Genomic DNA, 16,098 nt, shown 5'->3' with positions numbered 1-16,098 from the left:
AGGACCGTTGTGACCATCTACTCTGACCTCCTGTATAAGACAGGCCGGAGAACTTCATCCAGTGCTTGCAGCATAAAGCCCAAATTGTTTGGTTGAGCTAGAGCACGAATTTTAGCAAGACACCTGGTCTTGATTTAAAGATCTGAAGGGATGGAGCATCCTAGGTGAGTTGTTCCAATGGTTAATTACCCTCCCTGTTAATAATTATTGCTAATTATTTGTCTAGCATCGGTTTCCAGCCATTGGATTGTCTTATGCCGTTTTCTGCTAGATAGCGGGAGTGTCTCCTCTCAGAAATCTCTTCCCCGTGTTGCCTTTTGAAGGGATCTATCATAAGCACCAAAGCATGTCCCAGGGGGTTCAATGCACGCCAGGCCATTTTTTGCCTTTTCTATTCTGTTTGGGGTTTTATTTTCTGTCTCCTCCTGGAATCCTGTGAGCGGCAACAACATTGTCTGGGAAAAGCCTCGTCCAAAATGTGGGATCTGGACACCATCTGATCGCCTATGGTGAGACATTCCAAACTTGGAGTTCCAACACCAAGGCAGGGACTTCTAAGCGCTACCCCAGCTCTGACACTGGTCTGCAGGGCGACCTTGGTCAAGGCACTTAACTCACCATGGATTTATCCTTACAACACCCCTGTGCCAAAGGGAAGTGAGATTATCCCCACTGTACAGGGGGAACCAGAAGAGACTAAGGCCCAGCTCTTCAAATCAGTGGAAGTTAGGAGCCTACATACCTTGGGCCGTAGGTCAGGTCAGGCATGTAAGGACTGCTACCGGTAAACGTAACCCAGCACAATCTGCCAGGGGTCAGGCGGGGCGTGACTAAACCAGGAACCCCACCGCTCACCACGTGTGGGACACTGGAATGACACAGGCGTAACTCCAGCTGGCACTGATGCTGTGCAGCTGGTTCTTGGCTGAGCGAAGGCTGGGGAGAAAACCCAGGCCCAAATCCGCTGCGGACAAAGCTCTGCCCTCTGGCATCTCCTGCGGCTGGGCTGGCTTCCAAATGGGGCCCTTGGTACTGCCAAGGGGGGTCTTTATGTCCTAAGGCGAGCCTCTGTCTCTCTTTTTCCCCACCTAGGTGTATGTGCTGAAAGTTCAGGTGTGACCATCCGTCGCCTTGTTCAAGATGGAGATGCTGCCGCAGGACATGGTAATGGAGGCACAGTGGCACTCACACCACTGCCTTTTGAGACGGGCAGCTGCCAGCCCAATACCTGCGAGGACCTGCACCTACAGAGCTTGCGTAGGTCTCCCAGGAAGCTGGTGATAGAACAGGGACTTGTCCCCAGGTCTGCCAAGCGCTAGGCAAATGCCCTGCCCATCGGCCCAGCCTTCCTCTGGCTGGCAGACAGGGGGAATGGGACAATTTGCATAGTGGGGGCGCCGAAAGCCACTGAACCAAACTGTAAACCCTGTAGATGATGGAAACCACTTCAAGCCAGGGGGTGCGGCAGCCCCCCTAGTTCCAATCCCAAGGCACGCAAATACCCCAAGAGCCCAGCAAACATTTCCCTCCCTCGCTGGGTCTAACAGACCTGACCTTTGTGAAGCCTTCCCGGCCGCGGGGATGAAGGGATGCCGGCTCTGAGGTGTCCCCATCCTTTAGCTTTCCCCCCATTCCCCCCACCGCGCCAAGGATTGGTCAGCAGCGGCCTCCGCCCCGCCCCCTCTTGTCTCTTGCTCTCCACTCGGAGAAATACGGCAGCTGCGCCTGCACACGGTGCCTTACGGCCGCGGGCGTGTAGCGAGCCCTCCGCAGCGGCCGGGCTGGTTGCAGTCGGGCAGGTGGAAGAGGCGAGGCCGGGGCTGGATCCGCCCGGGGGCGAGGGCGCCCCGGGAGCTGCCTGGAGCGGGGAGCCCGGCTGCAGGGCCCCCTCCTGCCTTTGCACCCGCAGGGTGTGTGGGGCGGATGCTGCATTAAAGCCGCCCCAGCCGTCGGGGGGCAGGAGCTGGGGGGAGCCCCCAAGGGCGGAGGGTCCGGGGGGAGACCCCGGGTGCGATGAGGGGCGCCCGGGGGCTGCCCCCCTGCTGAGCCCGGGAGGGTCCGGGGGGGCTCCCCGCTGGGGGTTCGCTCGGCCCTGCCGCGTACGGGATGGAGGGGCCGGGCTGCGGCGAGCCGCTGCCCCCCGACCTGAAGGAGCTGGAGAGCAAGGTGGGGCGGCGGGCCCCCGAGGGGCTGGTGCGCTGGCTCCGGGACGACCCGGCCGCCGCGCTGCTCCGGGAGAGCCCGGCCCGGGGGCAGCGCCGGGGGCTGGCCGGGAAGATCAAGGCACTGAAGCTGGAACTGGTGAGTGTGACTGGCCCTTCCTGGCCTGCCCGCTGCGGGGCCACAGCCCCCAAATCCCCCCATCCCCTGGGGCCCCAATCTCCCTCCCCATTCCCTCCTCCTGCTCCTTGGGGGGCCACAGCCCCCAACTCCCTCCTGCCTGTCCCTCATCTCCCTCCCCATCCACTGGGGTGCCAACCTTCCTTCCCATTTTCCCCTCCTGCGCCCAGGGCTACAGTCCCCCCCCCCCACCCCCCCCCCCCCCCCGCGCCCCCATCTCCCTCCCCATTCCCCCCCCCATCTGCCTCCTTGGGCTACAGTCCCCCTATCTCTTCCCTCCACCCTCTAGGGTCTAAATGTCCCTTCCCATCTCTCTCCCTCCTGGGGCCACAGACACCTTCTCCCCCTACTCTGCCCCTGGGGCTACAGCCTCCCCCTTATTCAGCCCCGGGGGCCACAACCACCCCCACTCCTCTTCTGCCTCTCAGCCCCCTAGAGCAATACCCTCCCCTCTTTTCTGCCCTGCGGGGAGTTTGGGGACAAAAATTCCACTGTCTGCCCCCTGAGGGGGGTGTGTGTCATTGATCTTCTCCTGTGCCCATCACCGGGGTGCCTGGGCCCTTCTCCTCTCTAGACCCTAGAGGCTCAATGGGAAGGTCTGTTAGGGTGGGGGAGAACCTGGTTCTAAGCTCGGACCCTGGGGATGTTAGAGGAGACGCCAGACCCAGGCCGGAGTTCCCAGCTCCCGGGTGTTGTTACCCAGCCTGTGCTGGTCACACATGACCGTTGTGTCTCGGGGCCTGATCCTGACCGGAGCGGAGCGCTCTCGATTTCTGTTGGCGCTCAGCACCTCTCAGGATCAGGCTCCCCCTCCCAAGCTAGACTAGTGCCTTCTGGCATTTGGATGGAAACACCAACTGCTCTGATTAGCTGAGCCACTGACGTGAGCACGGGTAGGAGCTGCCTTTCGTAAGGGGATCAGCACACAGCAGTAGCTTATTCTATGGCGTTTGATTTGATCGGTACATTGGTAACTGAACACTTCAATTGGGCTGGGGAGAGTGGCCGCAAGAGCAAAACATTTTAAAGGGGCCTCTAGATAGAGATTGCTGCTCTCCCTGTCTGTCTGTCTCACCATGGCCATTTAAAAACTTATCCTCCGGGAAGGAGGAAAGTCTTGTGGATAAACCACAGGGCTGGGATTCAGGAGACCTGGATTCTTTTCCTGGCTCTTCCACTGAATTTCTTGGACAAGTCACTTCATCTCTTTCCGTGCCTCAGTTTCCCCACCTGCAACTCCGACCCGTGGCGCGTGTTAAAACAGAGGATTTGTGGGTCCTGTTGCCGGCTTCGCCACTTGCCAATTGTTCAGGCACAAGTCTCTCACCTTGCCCGTGACTCAGTTTCCCCTGCTATAATAGGGATGTAGTCACATTCCCCTACCTCATGGCTCATGAGTGTGAAGTGCTTTGAGATCCTCGAAGAGGAGAGGGCATAGAAGAGCAAAATATTATTATCCAGCAGAAACTTGGTACGCAGGTTTTTCTTCCCAAAAGAACAGTCAAGACTGAATCATCTTTAAAATGTCGTTAGGGACGGAGAAGTGGGCTAGTGGAAATAACCTTTCTCCTTCCACATATCGGCTGCTTTTCTGATTCGCTTCTTTTCGCTGTCGATAGATGTTCTCGCCCTACTTAGCTCTGGGAAGGGGGAGCTGGCGTCTGTTCTACCTCCCGCATCGTCAGCTGTGTCCTGAGCACGGACTCCTAAGGCTTGCAAAAGGCGGAGGAAACAGCTGGCACGCAGCAGCATCGCTACAGGATGACTTCGGAGACCGAGAGTGGTTACTGTAGTCAGTCGACACGGTGGGGGGAGGTTAGAGAGGGGGAGGGTGAATGATCCACTTTGGGAGCCGTGAACCGGCCAATTTCCAACCCCCTTACTCTAGTGGAAGTTCTTTAATGATTACAAGGGGTTAGGATCTCATCGGTTAGATGCTATTTCCAACAACGCACTGACCCCCCACCGCCGTGCAAGGGCACCGGCTCAGCACTCGCATAGAAGGAAAAAAGTCCCTACCACAGCCACTTCCTGCAGCGTCCAGAGCGGTCTCCCTTCCAAAGTACTAACCCTGGCATTAAAATGTGCTGCCTGGGAGAAATACTCCTGTTGGAAGATGTCTGGCTGCCGCTCTCCACCCCAGAAGCAGCTGCATGTGAGGGGAGTTTTTTGGCCCCAGGTTTCTGAAGTGCCTTGCGATAACAGCGATGTATGTTTAGTATATTAGCAGATGCGAGCTTGAACTGGAAACCTGAATTTGAAACCTCTCCCCTTCATTGATCTCCGGGGAAACTTGGGATTTGGATCTAAAATGGCCCAAGCGCTAATGATCAGTATTAAACATTCCCCCAAATGGCCTCCAACCCAAACTCCTCAGTCCTGTTCTAGCACACGAGACCGAAAAGGAAACCCCCAGGGGAAAATTTACAATCTCCTTTCAGCTTTAAAAATCTAAGATATTATTAGTAACGTGGGAGGATTTTTATGTAGAGGGCCAAATTCATCCCTGCTGTACCAAGGGCTGCTTAGAGCCTGTTTGATTCTCTTTCACATGCCATGTTTGTGTGGACAGACGTGCTGTCGCTTTAAGAGAGCAGGAACTCTGAGTCAATACATCTTGCCTTGCCTTGATGCTGTGAAGAATCCGCCACCCTACATCAGCGCCGCTCTCCACTTCTTGTTAAAGTTGCAAACCAAAGCGGGGAGTTTGAAATGGGGTAGGAAGATTGAGGGGATGAGGGGGGGCAGTTGTGTCAACGTGCTTAGCAGTGGAGAGCCCTCGTTGCCTTGGTAGGATGTAACGGGAATTATGGTGTCATTTAAACATCCTTGCTGGTGGAGAGACCCAGCACTGAATGTGCTGCATGGATTGACCTATCCCACCGCCCTGGTGATCGAGGTACACCGGCAGGGCAGGGACACCTCCGGTTCTGCACAGTGCCTACTACGATAGGATCTTGGTGCAAGACTAGGGATCTTAAGCGCTATGGGAACACCCGCATATTTTCACTTTTCACGCCTTTGTTCTATTTGACTGGCTTCACGTCCTGGTTGCTTGCATCGGCCCGGAACCGCTTTTAGCCCTCTGCTCAAAACGCAGGCCCGTTTAGCGTCCTTTCCCTGCCGCTGACAGAGGGGGCATGGCTGGGGATAGTGACAAAGTACCTCCAACCGCAGGGAAAGCCAGCTAAGCTTGCTTCAAACCACTGGTTCCTCTTAAAGAGGCACCATCAACAAAAGCCCTGCTATGTTTACAAACCGATTTCCTCATCTGTGTTGCTGATGGCGCCTTGGAGCATGAGAATGGAGATCTATTTTTCACCATCGCTGCTGTTTACCAACTCTTCAGTTTCACATTTCATTTCCAGTTAGTTTCATTGCCTGTTTCTCATGCATAAACAGAGCGGGATTCTGGCTACCTTTGGTACTTCCCTAGCTCCCCATTGCTGCAGGATCTAGGGCTAGAATCTTACCTCGCTTCACAGCCCCCCTGTGAGGTAGGGCAATTGTTATACCCATTTTACAGGTAGAGTACTGAGACCCAGGGAGAGGAAATGAATCTGGAGTAAAGCAGGGAATTGGTTTATAGCCCTGTCTTGACCCTTGTAATTTTTTATTCTGCCTGATATAACTGTGGCTGTTGTCCAGATCCATATAATGGTCAACTCCCCTTCTTTTAAATCTGCTGAGATCCACTGTGCACATGGGCTCTGTGCATACTCAGTTTTCCCAAGCTCTTTAGTTTGATTTCTTCGCTGCATGGATCATGTGACAGCCAAATCACAGATGAAAACGTCAATAGATTAATGCCCCTCCCCTCTGGGAATTCATCAAAGGAGCTATTGATACCTGGCAGCTGATGTTCAAAGCATTCTGCCCCACTTCGAAATAACCCCCTGGGGGATGTTTTGCTTCACTTGGTTGTTAGAGACCAAAGCTGGGCCGAGGGTGGGTTGGATTAGGGTGAGGATTCAGGGGCCGGGCCGAAGAATCAACATGCTCTTGTTCGGCACCTATGGCAAATGATCTGCCAAGATGCCCAGCATTCCAGATCTAACTAGCGCCTGGCACCTTTTCAAGCTAAAAATCCCAGCTGTCTCTTAATGCAAACTATTGAATCTGGCGCTTGGTCCAAACTGGAACCAAAACTGGAGAGGCAGGTTCGAAGACAGGGATTCATTTAGTCCCTAACCCTGCCACTGCACTCCTCCACTTCGGGAAAGATTGGTGTGGATCTTCAGCATCTTTGTAAAGGACTAGCACGGGGCGCAGTTCACATCTCTGGGAGCCAGTGTGTCCGGCTATCTGCAAACTTCACTGCAGCGGTTACACTTGGCTCACGTTGGAAGAGTGGTCTTCACCACCATCGCAGCTAGAGACTTTGCGTTTCAAGTACCAGCCGAGACTCTGGGGATCAGTAAAGGGGTCCAGCTGTGCCCCTCCCCACCTCTGCTAGCCCTCCATGCCCCCCGCATTTTGGAAATACTGCTGTATGACAGCAGCAGCTCTTTAAAGAACACCTGCTGTGAGTCTTTTAAAGAAAACAGGCGTCGTGTGCAATGTGCTGGAGACGTGTGGCGAGGCCATTTGTTCTGTGTCTTCCTGAGGCCTGTGAACACTTCCTGGACAATGTTTCCTTACCCCTGATTCCTCCATCTGTTACTTCCCCTTGCTGAGGTCTGTCAAGACAGGCCCTGGGGGGGTCAAGCGCAAGCTCACTGATAAGTCCTTCCACCCCCTCCTCCATCACCGCTTGGAACGTGCAGCCCCAGGCCAGTCGTATTGAGTGCTCAAAGGAAACTCCAGCTGGATGTTTCCTACCGGATTCCCCCCGCCCCCCATTCTCTTCTTACCGGAGCTGAGGTTGACATGAGTAGGGTAGCAGCCATGTGGCTAAACTCAGCAGCTGGAGACGAGGGGGGGAGGGTCGCTCTGTTGCCAGGATCTGACCACAGTTGGCTTGTGGGCAGGGGTTATGGTCCCAGGTGTGGGCATGAGTCTTAGGCCGCTCTTGTGGGCAGGCAGTGAGGAATGAGCGAGGAAGGAGGATGGTAAACATGGAGTCAGCGGGTACGTCTACACTGGATAGAAAATCCATTGTAGTGCCAAGTCTCAGAGCCCAGGTCAGTTTCAGGACATGAGCTACCAGGCTAAAAATAGCAATGTAGACACCCCGGCCTGGGCTCTGAAACCTGGGGAGGGTCTTGGAGCCCGGGCTCCAGCCTAAGCCGGCGTGTCTACACTGCTGTTTTTAGTCCTGCAGCTCCATGAGCCCGAGTCTGAGACGCGGCACCATGGGATTTTTCTTTGCAGGGTAGATGTGCCCAGAGAGGGGGGAAAAGGTGCATTAGGTCAGCAGTTCCCAAACTTGATTAGCTCACATCCCACCTGCTGAAATAATGGATCACTGAAGGGCAACATGCAAACATCTCCTTTTAGTGCCTGTTTCTTTTAGGCCTCCATAGGGATACCCTTAGATCGGTATGTTTGGAAGTGGGCTGGTGGAGATGGATCTGGGGGAACTGAGAAGAGAAGCAAGGTGGGAGGGTTGGAGGATGTGAGGCTTAGGGCGAGTTGGGAATTTTTTTGACCCCACTTTTTTTGGAATTGTCAAAACCAAAACATTTTGCAGGAATGTGCCAGTTTCGCGAACCTTGCATTGAGAGAGATTCCTGGGGGCCAGGGTGGAGTTTCTGGTCAACCCCCCACCATAGCCTGCTAGCTGTGGCTATCAGCTGGGATGTGGGTGAGCCAGGTTCAAGACCCTGCACGGTGAATATTTATACATACCAAGTGAAATGGCCTTGACAGGCGAGATTGAGAAAGGCCTACCCTGGAATCGCCAATAGCCCGATCCAGGTCTCGCTCAGCCCATAACTGCCCTGGAGACTGGCTGTTCGGGGCGGGGGGCTCCGGTTTGTGCTGATGGAGAACGGGAAAGTTTTTGAAGTCCCAAAAGTTTTGTGATTTGGAGAAAACCATTTCCTCTCCCCCTGATCTAACGAGGGCTGGGTCTGGCTGGAGAGCAGAGGGCGCTGGGAGTGTGCGTGTTGTGTAATGGGGCAGGGAGGGCTCAGGGGAGGGGTTGAGAGGTGGGGAGTTTAGGCTAGAAGGGAGCGGTGCTTTCCCTGGTCCCCAGGCAGCTTCAGCTCCAATTCCCCCTCATTCCAAGGCTGTAGGTTCTCCATTCCCCTGGAGCCAGGGGGCCCTGGCAGTCCCACTGCAGCCCCTGGCCTCTCGGGAATGGCTTTCCCACAGGTTTCCAGACTCACAACTCCTTCCTCTTGGCCAAGGGATTCCCCGGCCCGGCTTTGTGCTGCTGTGCAGTGATGCAGACAGGCTTCCCCAGCCCAGTGCTCCCATGCCCGTCATTCTCCACCCTGAGGTGTGCTCTCTCACCTCCTGGGAGGCCCCTAACTGCTGGGTTTTATCCTGCTCCGGAGGTAACTCCCAGATTAACACCTGGCCCCATTCCCCAGCTAGTCTGCTGCTCCCTTGAGCACCTGTGTCCTTAAATGGGCCATACCGTGGAACGGGGTTAGCTGGCCCCAGGCCCCACTCCCTTTGAAGGGGAACAGAGTATCTTGTGCCAGTGCATGGCTGCATTTGGGAAGCCCTGCATTAGCTCATCGGCCCAGTCCCAACGCAAGATTGTCCCTTCCAGACGGTTCACCAAATCCCTGTGCGGCCTGGTTCCAAACACGCCGATGATCATTATTGTGCCTGGGCTGTCCAAGGAGCCGGTCCCTGCCCCAAGGACCTTACAATCTAAGGAGAAGCCAAGAGCCACCAGGTGGATACGGGTAGCTGTGGGAAGGATCCGGAGACAGGGGAATGATGGCTAGCCGCAGTCCAGCACGCCGCTTGCCTCACCGTTGTCTAGCTTGTGGTAGGCAGCAGGGGAGAGGGGAGTTTTAGTCTGTGTGGTGGGGTTTCCACCCGTGCCTTTAGGGCAGTGGCTCTCAGCCTGGGGGCGCAGGCGGCCCAGTTAGCACACAGCTGTTGCCCAGCTGTGTGCTAAAAAAAATTCAAAATTTGCTACTGTGATCTGAAAGGGGGTGGGGCTGGCTGAGGGGGCGACAGTGTCTGGCAGCCTGCTGGAGCGCTCCTGCCAGCAGGAGGCGGGTGAGTGCAGCAGGGGGGCAGGGTGCGGGACAGTGGGTTTCTGGGCAGGTTTGTGGGGAGGGGGGATGCTCTGGGCAGTGAGGGGGTGGGGGCAGCGGGTAGCAGGGGTTTTTGGGGGTGCTAAAGTACCCCCCAGGTTTTAGGCTGCCTGGCCCCACGTGGTGGGCTTCGGGGTCTGGCTGCCTGGCTCCGGGGTGCAGGGTCCGGCTGCCAGGCCCCACGCCCAGGCCTCTGCTCCTGGCCCCGCTCTGCGGGGGGTGCTGGGCATAGGGGACTGTGGGGGGCTTTGCGGGGGGGCGCTGTGGTTCTGACCCTGCAGCCCATGTAACATATTGTGGGCTGCATACGCACCCCACAGTGCTAGAGGTTGAGAAGCATTGCTTTAGGGGTGCTAGGTCCCAGTGGGAGGATATATGCCCAGGCCTGATTTCATCCTTAGCTACAATTCCTCTCCTGCCCTGGCACTCACGCCCCTCCAGGACGGGTCCAGCTTTGGTCCGTGCTCGGCCGCACCCAGCATGCTTTGATCTTCCAAGCAGGCCTCCGAAATCAGCCCTCTCCCGCCCCAGACCTCTCCTAGCGTTGCTTTAACCCCCTCCCCTCCCCTCCCCTTGCCCGGCTGCGGGTTTCCGGCCCACGCTGGGGAAGCAGAGCCGCGTTTGGCAGGGAGCGGCGCGTACGGACAGGAATGTCTTGGCAGGACGGGATTTCTGTTAGCGAACCAGATGTTTTAGCAACGGTTGATACTGCAGCGGGCCTGGCCCGACTCAGCGATTCAAAGCACGCCGTTTCAAATAGCAGGGCGTGCGCTCCCCCAGCCCCCGCCTCGCCCTTGTCACGTCCTCTGGGTCGTACCTCTGCCCCCCCCCCCCTAAGCCTCCCTCCCGGACGCTGTTGGAAGTTTAGGGAGCTAGTTAAAATGTCATCCCCCCTTTCCTCCTACAGACCAGAGCTGTCCACTCCAGCAGGGCCCAGTAGGGACAGATAGACAAACACCGCCCCCCGCCCCCATACAGAGCCAGGCTGTCCCCTCTAGCAGGGGGCGGTAGGGACGGAGGGACAGACAGATGCCCCCTGCCCCCCCCCCCCCCCCCCCCCCCCCCCACCCACAGCAGAGCTGTCCCCTCCAGCATGCGACGGTAGGGACAGACACGCGTGCCCATGCACCCCACCTGCTGCTTGGAGGAAGCTATTCCTGGTGTTACATAACAGCCCAGTTGCCCCAGCCCAGCCCATGGAAGTGATCAAAGCGTTGCACCCTCCTGCGGCGGGTGAGGACAGGAGGTAAATAAAGTTAATAAGCTGGCGGGGGCTAGGCAGCACCATGCCATCGGGCCAGGGCCTGGAGGGATGGTGCCTGGGGTGTGCATGTGATCCCAGTGCCCTTCAGTGATGAGCCCCCCCCCCAACCTCTACTAGGGGACTGGGGTCTCCGGTTGCCCAAGGATGGGAACTTGACGGGGCTTGTCTTCGCCAGAGGATTAACCCAGGGGTCGCCCCTCACCCCCTCCTGTCCACACATCACATGCTGTGCCCCAGCTAGTTGGCCCCATGGAGGGGGGTGCTGCCCAAAGAAACAGTGGAAGGGGCCCGCTGTGGAAGACGCCTCCCCCCTGCCAAAGAGGGGTTTGGGCTGGGCCAGTGGTCCCAGTTCAATCAGCTGGACGTGTTCCACGCTCAGAGCAGCAGGGGAATCAAGCCCCAGGCCTCAAAGCTGCAGATGGGTGACGTCTACCACCCATCTGACTCTATCCATCTAGCTCCCACGCCGGCCTCCATCTCTGCAGTCTCTGAGCGCCCCCTCCAGTCTGCGCATCTCCCGGAAAGCCAGTCCGGCGCTGGGCAGTGTCAGACAAGGGGGACGGGCCAGCGGTTTCACGTAGTGCTCCGGGGATAGAATCATAGAATATCAGGGTTGGAAGGGACCTCAGGAGGTCATCTAGTCCAACCCCCTGCTCAAAGCAGAACCAATCCCCAGAAAGATTTTTACCCCAGATCCCTAACTGGTCTCCTTAAGGATTGAACTCACAACCCTGAGTTTAGCAGGCCAATGCTCAAACCACTGAGCTATCCCTTCCTGCCAGATGGCAGAGCTTGCCAGCTGGCCACTAGGGTTGATCCAGATCTGGGTGGGGGTGGGATGCAAACAATCCCCCCCACCTCCAGCATCACTGCACACAGTTATATATCTGTCTGCTCCTGCAAGGTCACCTCGCCGCCTGGCTTCTCTCTTGTAACTCCAGCTGCGCCCAAAGGGAAGCTGACCGTCCGTGCATTTATTTTCTGGTCTGTGACCGTCTGGGCTGGGGAGAGCCCACACTCCCCTCCCACCCACCCTGCTACACAGGGCCTCCAAGCTGCGTCTTTCCCGGGCCCGTAACTCCACGCCCCTCTCCCAGTTGAGATGTGGGATGTAATGAGTGGTTCGGGGGAGGCAGGAGCCTAGCGTGTCTGAGCGGAATTATACGCCTGAGTCCCACCAGGGTAAATCTGGAGTTACTCCTCCTGGTGCAGTTACACCAGAGTCACAGAGCCGAATTTGGCCCTAGGGGTGGCGATTCGATGAGCAGGAGGAGGCCGGGTGCGGCTGCCCTTTGGGATTGTGGGAAAAAGGGCTTGAGCTCACTAGGCCAGTGCTAAGAAACCTTGGTTGATCTCCGAGCCCCCATCCAAAAGTACCTCCAAAGGCCCAGTTGTCTGTTACCCCATCCCCACCATAAGCGTAGGAATGGCGGGGGAAGGGTGGCTCTATGATCCCCTTGCGCTTCCAATGTTCCCAGATCCGCCAGAGTAGGTTAGAGCAGCCTCTGAGCTGCTCTAAGTTCTGCTCTGGGGTGTGAAAAGAACCACTACAGCACTCTCCGTCCCCCTCTTTCAGGGAGACCCCTCCAGTGTCAAAGCAGACTTGTCCAGGTGGGGCTCACGCAGTCACCTCTACCAGGGAGGCCAGAGGAGGTGGTGATTTGTAGGAACCTGCCGGGTCTGGCAAGGCTCCTGGGGGCTTACCAGGTCCAACAGGTTGGGCCAGTCTCCGCACTGTCCTGCCAGCTCTGCTGGGGCTGGAGCGGCTGAATTGCCTGTGGATTCGAGAGGAGCGGGTGGAGATAGATTTAGCTGCTCTGTGTATCTCTGGCTCCCATCCCCCGCATATCTGAGTGCCTCTCAGCCTGTGATGTATTTGTTCCCCTCCCCCGCCCCGCCCAACAGCCCTGTGAGGTAGGGCCATGCTGTTATCCCTTTTGTAGAGATGGGAAACTGAGGCACAGCAGGAATAAGAGGCTTTGGGAGGGCCGTCTCTGTCGATAAGCTCTCAGGGGCAGGGAGTGTCTTTCCTTGTGCCTTGCATGGCACGGAGGATACCCTGGACACGGGGTCGAGGCGAGGGCCGCCCCTCCTCGTGCTCACCCTGTCTGGACAGCCGTGTAGCCCCAGTCAAGCGGCACCCGGCTCATGCCGAGGTGAGCAAAGGGAGGAGCTGGCCCAGTGGACGGTAGCAGAGAAGGCCAGGAGGGGAGTCTGTGGGCCCCCACGAGGCTGGCACATTGTCAGTCCATTCCCTGCCACTGGCGGGGCTTTGGGGGCACCTCCGTCTCTTCTGTTCTCTGCCTGGGGCACCTCCCCGCCTAGCATCCGGAGGCCCGTCATGCTTTGCTCTAATTTCATAGCGAGAGGGTGGATCTCCCGGCGAGACGCCGGGGAATAGGTTGACCCGTGTGCCCTTTGTCTCCCCACCCAGGCCTACCTGCGAGCCATTGACGTCAAGATCCTGCAGCAGCTGGTGGTGGTGAATGAGGGCATCGAGGCCGTGAAGTGGCTCCTGGAGGAGAAGGGGACCCTGACCAGCCACTGTAGCAGCTTGGCCAGCAGCCAGTACAGCTTGGTGGAGAGCCAGGAGACCTCGCGCCGGGGCAGCTGGACCAGCCTGCAGGACCCCAGTGAGAAGCTGGACAGCATCTCCGTCGGCAGCTACCTGGACACGCTGGCTGACGAGATGGACGAGTACTGCCATGGTGCCATGGAGCCCGTCCTGTCCTCCACGCCAGGCAGACCGGGCATCCCACCGGCCGGGCTGGAGCAGGACTGGTCCAGGAGCGACCCAGACAGGGGTCTGCCCAGTAAGCCAGGCAGCCCACAGGACAAATGCAAAGCGGACCAGGAGTGGCTCCGGATGGACCATTCCTCGGCCCGGCCTACCCAGGAGCAGAGCACCAGGGACCCAGGCAGGGCAGCGAAGCAGCCCGCTGGCCCTCAGCAGCCCCAGGTGGCCAACGGCTTCTTGGGCAGACAGGGTCCTGCCTTGGAAGCCAGTAAAGAGGCCCCGGGGGAGAGGCTGAGCAAGGGCAGCCCGGCCCGGCCGGCCTGGAGGAACGGCCAAGTCGACTTTGAGCCCTGCAAGCTCAACGGCAAACTCCACCTGGAGTACGACGCCCACTGGCGCTGGGTGCAGTCGCAGGACGACGTGACGTTCTTGTAGCCCCTGGAACCCAGCTTGCGAGGGGCTGCATGGAATCGCCCGCCCGTCCGATCCTCGCCCCGATGAGCACTCGGCGTACGGAGCGGGAGACCAAACTGGCTGCATTGGGCTTCCTTGAGATTCCCCACGAGCATCGGTGGGAACAGCCTGTGGAGCGCTCCACGCCGTCCCCTTTGCAATGTCACTTTTCCCTGGGGGTCGGCGTGGGACCTGCGCGATGCCGGCCAGTGGCGCTGCACAGCAGGAAGCCAGACTTATCCTGAATAGCGAGGGCTCGGAGAGGGGTGATCACACTAGGGAGGTAACAGGAGGAGCAAGGCTGCACCTCCCATAAAGGCACTTCGGGCTCACCCCCCCTTTTATTAGTGCAGATGCTAGCACAGGATAGAGAGCACTTCTCCGCTGGTTCGATCCTGCAGTCAGCCGTCACCCTGGGTTCAAGGAGGGGAGGGTGGTGGAGTGATTAGAGCACGAGTCTATTCCTGGCTTAGCCCCTTAACTTTGCCATGCCTCAGTTTACCCTTCTGCAAAATGGGGCCGATACGCTACCTACCTGGCCAGAGCAGGCACTTATTGACGTGCCAGTGGTGCCGCACAGGAGGCAGACAGAGACCCGGCCCTGGGAGCATGGAGGCCCGACCGAACAGAGCCTGTTGGAGCGGGGTGTGTTAGCACTTGGGGCATCGCAGCCTTTGCCACGTCTGGGCTGGGATGTCGCTGGAGGATCGGGCCAGGACAGCAGAGTGGGTGTAGAGAGCCAGCCCCTTGTTTCACCAACGCACCCGGGTTGTTTCTAGAGCCTCTACACTTTCCTTTTCTACACCTGCTGCCCCACCCCGCTCCTATCCTCACCCCCCCACTCCCACCCCTCGAAACCAGGTGAGAGGGCTGGGGTGGCCTCCAAGGCCCCTAAAAGCCCCAGTTGCAGTCAGGTGGGGATTGCCCCGGGGGCAGGCGCTGTGGAGAACAACCGTAGGGCTCTGCTGTGAGCCCTGGAGCAGGGGGCAGGCTGGGTGTGGGGCTCAGGGTGGAGTTTGGGGGTGGATTCTAGGCAGTGCTGCAGACCATGGGACAGCCTGGGGAGGCTGCGGTAACTTAGACCGGCCCCCAGGGCGGCCTATGTTATAGGGGCCCTAGACCAGTCCAGGATACTAATGCAGCCCGGCACGTGGGGCTGCATTAGTAGGAGCATTGCCAGCAGATCGAGGGAAGTGATTATTCCCCTCTATTCGGCACTGGTGAGGCCATATCTGGAGTATTGCGTCCAGTTTTGGTCCCCACACTACAGAAGGGATGTGGACAAATTGGAGAAAGTCCAGAGGAGGGCAACGAAAATGATTGGGGGGTTGGGACGCATGATTTAGGAGGAGATGACACTAAACTGGGAGGAGTGGTAGATATGCTGGAGGGTAGGGACAGGATACAGAGGGACCTAGACAAATTGGAGGATTGGGACAAAAGAAATCTGATGAGGTTCAACAAGGACAAGGGAAGAGTCCTGCACTTAGGATGGAAGAATCCCATGCACTGCTACAGACTAGGGACCGAGCGGCTAAACGGCAGTTGTGCAGAAAAGGACCTAGGGGTTACAGTGGATGAGAAGCTGGATATGAGTCGACAGTGTGCCCTTGTTGCCAAGAAGGCTAACGGCATTTTGGGCTGTATAAGTAGGGGCATTGCCAGCAGATCGAGGGACGTGATCATTACCCTCTATTTGACATTGGTGAGGCCTCATCTGGAGTACTGTGTCCAGTTTTGGGCCCCACACTACAAGAAGGATGTGGAAAAATTGGAAAGAGTCCAGCGAAGGGCAACAAAAATGATTAGGGGGCTGGAGCACATGACTTATGAGGAGAGGCTGAGGGAACTGGGATTGTTTAGTCTGCAGAAGAGAAGAGTGAGGAGGGGATTTGATAGCAGCCTTCAACTACCTGAAAGGGAGGTTCCAAAGAGGATGGAGCTCGGCTGTTCTCAGTGGTGGCAGATGACAGAACAAGAAGCAATGGTCTCAAGTTGCAGTGGGGGAGGTCTAGGTTGGATATTAGGAAACACTATTTCACTAGGAGGGTGGTGAAGCGCTGGAATGAGTTACCTAGGGAGGTGGTGGAATATCCATCCTTAGAGGTTTTTAAGGTCAGGCTTGATAAAGCCCTGGCTGG

General features: G+C 57.4%; 1 protein-coding gene across 1 annotated transcript; it reads left to right on the top strand.

Moving 5' to 3' along the window:
- The first annotated feature begins 1,739 nt into the window (after positions 1–1,739).
- Positions 1,740–15,380, top strand: LURAP1 (leucine rich adaptor protein 1). Its single transcript, XM_034780137.1, has 2 exons — positions 1,740–2,301; positions 13,202–15,380. The coding sequence occupies exons 1-2, from the start codon at positions 2,107–2,109 to the stop codon at positions 13,937–13,939; spliced, it is 933 nt and encodes a 310-aa protein (XP_034636028.1). The 5' UTR covers positions 1,740–2,106; the 3' UTR covers positions 13,940–15,380.
- The last annotated feature ends 718 nt before the right edge of the window (positions 15,381–16,098 follow it).

This window comes from Trachemys scripta, chromosome 8, assembly GCF_013100865.1.
Source record: "Trachemys scripta elegans isolate TJP31775 chromosome 8, CAS_Tse_1.0, whole genome shotgun sequence".
NCBI classification, from domain to species: Eukaryota; Metazoa; Chordata; order Testudines; family Emydidae; genus Trachemys; species Trachemys scripta.
The sequence above is the reverse complement of the archived record's forward strand: the minus strand, read 5'-3'. Positions and strand labels throughout refer to the sequence as shown.

Coding starts and splice junctions, on each gene's coding strand:
- LURAP1 (XM_034780137.1), top strand. CDS start 2,107: ATGGAGGGGCCGGGCTGCGGCGAGCCGCTGCCCCCCGACCTGAAGGAG. Junction 2,302..13,201: donor AGGCACTGAAGCTGGAACTG/GTGAGTGTGACT, acceptor CTCCCCACCCAG/GCCTACCTGCGAGCCATTGA.